The 4,331-nt window shown below is 47.5% G+C and overlaps 1 protein-coding gene across 1 annotated transcript; it reads left to right on the top strand.

The window, feature by feature from the left end:
* Positions 1-2,223: 2,223 nt before the first annotated feature.
* Positions 2,224-4,125, top strand: LOC128099703 (sperm motility kinase 2B-like). Its single transcript, XM_052721537.1, has one exon. The coding sequence runs from the start codon at positions 2,224-2,226 to the stop codon at positions 4,123-4,125; it is 1,902 nt and encodes a 633-aa protein (XP_052577497.1).
* The last annotated feature ends 206 nt before the right edge of the window (positions 4,126-4,331 follow it).

The following is a 4,331-nucleotide window of genomic DNA, read 5'->3' on the forward strand; positions in this document are numbered from 1 at the left end:
TGTGAGTTTCTCTCCAAGTCTGTTGACTTTATTTGGTTTCTTGTTCTCAGTGAATTTGTCTCTTGGCTTGCTTTATTTTTGCACTTACTTTTTCATGTTCTTTATTATCTTCTATTTGACTTTGTATTCTTTTTGGTGTGTATGGGGTAATTCAAGACAGGGTTTCTGTGTGTAGCTCTAGCCTTCCTGGAACTCACTCTGTAAACCAGACTGGCCTTGAACTCAGAGATCTGCCTGCCTCTGCCTCCTGATTGCTGGGAATAAAGGCATGTGCCACCACTGCCCACCAGTTTTTATTCATTTTTAGGCTATGTTTACTGAGGTAGAATATTTTGATACTTTTATTTTATGGGTGTGAGTATTTTGTCTCCATGAACGTCTGTGCACCATGAGCCTGGTACCCGTGGAGGTCACAAGAAGGAGACAGATTAACTGAATCTCAAGTCACAGGTGGTTGTGAGCCTAACCGGCTCACATAGGGCACCTAACCGGGGTTCTATGAAAGAGCAGGAGGTGCTCTGAAACACTAAATCATCTTTCCAGCCCCTCGGTGTTTATCTTTACCTCTTCATGTATTTTTGTCATGTTTTCCTTGATTTATTTCTCCTATTTCAAATCTTTTCTTGGTACTGAATACAGCACATAGAAGCGATTTAGTTATGACAATCACAGGAACACCTGTAATGCATTTTGATCACATTAATCATGTGATTAACCTGTGCTGTTATGCTTTCTTCTCCCACTTCCTCCTCCACTTTCCTAGTAGCCCCTTTTTAAGTTGACGACCCCCTCCTGCTCCCAAACCCCACAGAGGAGAGAAAACAAGCGGCACATTTGGACGACTGGCTTTTCCCAGTCTGTCCTTGTTGAGAGCCCCAGTTTCATCCTGGATGGCTTCCCATGGCTTGACCGTGGCACTCTTGCCCTTCATTCCGTTTCTATATTGTGTCGTTTGTCCTCTAAGCATGCAGAGCAATCCTTGCAAGGATCCTTGTGAGTGTGTTTTAACCATCAAGTATGGCCTTATTAATGTGTTGTGGAATTTGGTGAGAAGTATTAGTACTATTATTAAGGACTTTCACATCCATGTTCATCATGGAAACAGCCTTTTTTTTCTTAATAGTGTCCTTTCCTGGCTTTGGCATGAATGAGTTTGGAACTGTTAAGTCCTTTCTGTTTTGTGCAGTTTGGAGAAGTGCTGACATTTGTTGTTCTTTAGGGGCTGGAATGACTCATCAGTAAGTGCCTGGTCCTGGGCTTTTCTGTGCAGAGTCATTTTTCATAAATACTTCAACCTTTTTGTTTATCATCTCTTCTAAAGTTGAATTTGTATCTAGAAATTTCTCAATTTCATCCACATTTTCCAATCAATGAGAAGAACCCCCTGGGTTTAAAAAACAGACTAGTTTTGGGGTGGGGTAGGTTTGAGAGATGGCCCAGCAGATAGGACCACGTACTGTTCTTACAGAAGACCTAGGTTTGCCTCCCAGCACTCCCATGACACACCATAACTGCCTGAAACTCCACTTTCAAGGGATCTGATGACCACTTCGGGCCTTCTAGGTCATAGAAAAGAAATAATACAAAAAGTATCAGTATTTTAAGTTATTTGTACTATCTGTGAGTGTGCGTGTTGGCACCCTTGAGTGTGCATATGTCTGTGCAAGTCTGCCCACATGGGCACATGCATGCATATGTATGGATGCCCTCAGAGGCCAGAGGTGTAGGCTCACCTAGAGGTGGAGTTAAGGTAGTTGTGAGCAGCCTGACTTGGGTCCTAAGAACCACATACAGGTCTTCTGAACTCCTGAGCCATCTGCCTACCCGGGCACTCTGGGTTAGGGGGTGTCTGTTGTCATATCAACTGCTCTTGCACCTGATTTTATTAGTGCCTTCTCTCTCAGTGAGTGCTGAGTTCGGGTAAGAGGATGATTATCCTTCCCAAGAAATGGCTCTTAGCTTCTGTGACCCCTTGTTTTATTCTCTGTTTCTGACTGATTCCTAACAATCCAATCTGTGTCTTATTCTGCTGTCTGCTGCTTTGGAAGGTGCTTTCTTCTCTTCCTGAGCATTGAGTCCCGGTGAGGTTGTCTAAAGTATCTCTGACTTTCTTTTCCTTTTGGATGTAGGAATGTGTATTTATAAACAGTCTGGGCCTGATTGGGACTGTAGAAAATTCCCCATTGAGGGTTTGGTTCTAGCAATATCAACGAGGACCTGACCATGGAGCAGGGCAGGGAGGCCCACTGCTCTGCTGAGGAGACCTTCACCGCTGACTATAAGATGATGATGACCCTGGGCCAAGGACTGTTTTCAGAGGTCAAATTGGCCTTTCACGTGCCCACAGTATCCTGTGTGGTTGTAAAAATTCTTAGAAACAAGAAGAAGTATGCCTCATTTATCAACAGTGAAGTCAACATCATGAAATCCCTTGCCCACGCCAACATCATTAAATTGTTTCATGTGGTCCAGACCAGGGAGACCACCTACCTGGTGATGGAGCATGCATCAGAGGGAGACCTCCTGCATCACGTCCTGGAACTGGGGTCCTTAGAGGAGAGCGAGGCTCGAAGGTTGTTTATCCAGATATTGCATGCAGTGCAGTACTGTCACGATAACTCTATTGCTCACAGAGACATTAAGGCTGGGAACATCCTCCTGGACTGCAGGGGTAATGCCAAGTTGGGCGATTTTGGCCTTTCGGCTAAGGTCATCCCTGAGCAGAAGTTTAGTGGTTTCTGTGGTACTCTATATTACTGTGCCCCGGAACTCTTTGGAGAGGAGGCCTATGATGGCCGTGCCACTGATATTTGGAGTTTAGGTGTGCTCCTCTTCCTCATGGTCGCCGGGCACTTTCCCTTCAGAGCTAGCTCTGTTGCAGGGGTGAAACAGCAGATCCTTGCCGCAAACTTCAAGGTGCCTCCACATGTTTCCATCGACATTTTCAATGTCATCGTCGAACTGCTGATCATCAACCCTAGCAGGAGGCCCACCATAGGCCAAATCATGAGGCGCCCCATGGTCAGGAAGAGTGAGGCTCGTTCACCACCTACTTCCACCCAGTCTCTCCCAGGCACCCCGAGCCCTAGCATTGTCAAGGCCATGACAGTCATGGGGTACAAATCTGAAGAAATCGTTGAGTCTCTGAGAGACCAGAAATACAACCAGGTGATGGCCACTTACCTAATTCTACAGCACCAGTTACCTGGGGGAGACTGCTACCATCACCAGGAGAAAACCGTGAGAGCCATGCAGCCAGGCCTTGTCCTCAACCTGGCAGATCTTCGCACTTTCCCTGTGTCCTTAGGGAGAGCTACCGAGCCTGCTCCCCCCACCTTCACCTTGCCATCTAAGACCAAGGAGAAAGATGAGAAGAATGTCAGGCAGGGTGGCACAAGTCACAGCATGCCTGCCGCTCTGTTCTGCCAGCCAGAGAGGATCTATCCTTATCTATCCCACCTGTTCTGTCCTATGACTGATTCCTTCACAAGCAGCAGCCTGGAAAGCATTGAGTATTTCACACAGTCCGAGATTAGGTCATTCGGTGATCACATGGCCAGTGTCCAGCCACCTCTCTTTCTGGACACATCCTCTCCTACGCCACACCAGAGTGAGACTAGAGGTGACACAGACAACATGTCCTCCTGCAGTCCCCAAGAGGAACTCTGGAGCTCCCAGGAGGCATCTCACTATTTAACCCCCACAGGCTCCTCTTCTCAGGATACATTGCAGGAAGAGACCATAACCCAGAATGAGGCCATCACCCATGATGCTATCTTGACCCGGGAAATGACCATGAACCTTGAAGGGACCATGTTCCAGGATGAAGCCATATCACAGGAAATGAACATCATGATCGTAGAGGCCATCATTCGGGAGGCAAACATCATCCCAGAAGCCACCATGACCCAAGTTGAGACCCAGGAAGAGGCTATCACTCTGGATGTGGCCATGACCCAGGAAGTGGCCATCACCCATGGCCAGTCCCAGGATGCAGGCCCAGCTTCTTCCCGAACCTGGAGGCGCCACAGCTGGAAGAGGGTCAAGAAAACAATCATGAACTGCCTCAGAAACCTCTGCTGCTGCTGCTGCCTGCCTCCTGCAGAGAGAGGCCATGCCTCCTGAAACAACCTGGCTCCAAAGGGAAGGGATCATGGAGTCGCCCCCAGAACCAGGTGGGTACACTTACTTCATTTTATTTGTGCTTCTCCTCCTGTCCCTTGTGATAAATGATGCCTGTGCCCACTCGTGGCACACTCGTGAACTTAACAACCTGTCACCTCAGAGAGACCAATCCCAGAGAATCCCCTCAAGTGTGACCTCAGGCTTTT

This window comes from Peromyscus californicus, unplaced genomic scaffold, assembly GCF_007827085.1.
Source record: "Peromyscus californicus insignis strain IS unplaced genomic scaffold, ASM782708v3 Scaffold_6__1_contigs__length_162567912, whole genome shotgun sequence".
Lineage (NCBI taxonomy): Eukaryota > Metazoa > Chordata > Mammalia > Rodentia > Cricetidae > Peromyscus > Peromyscus californicus.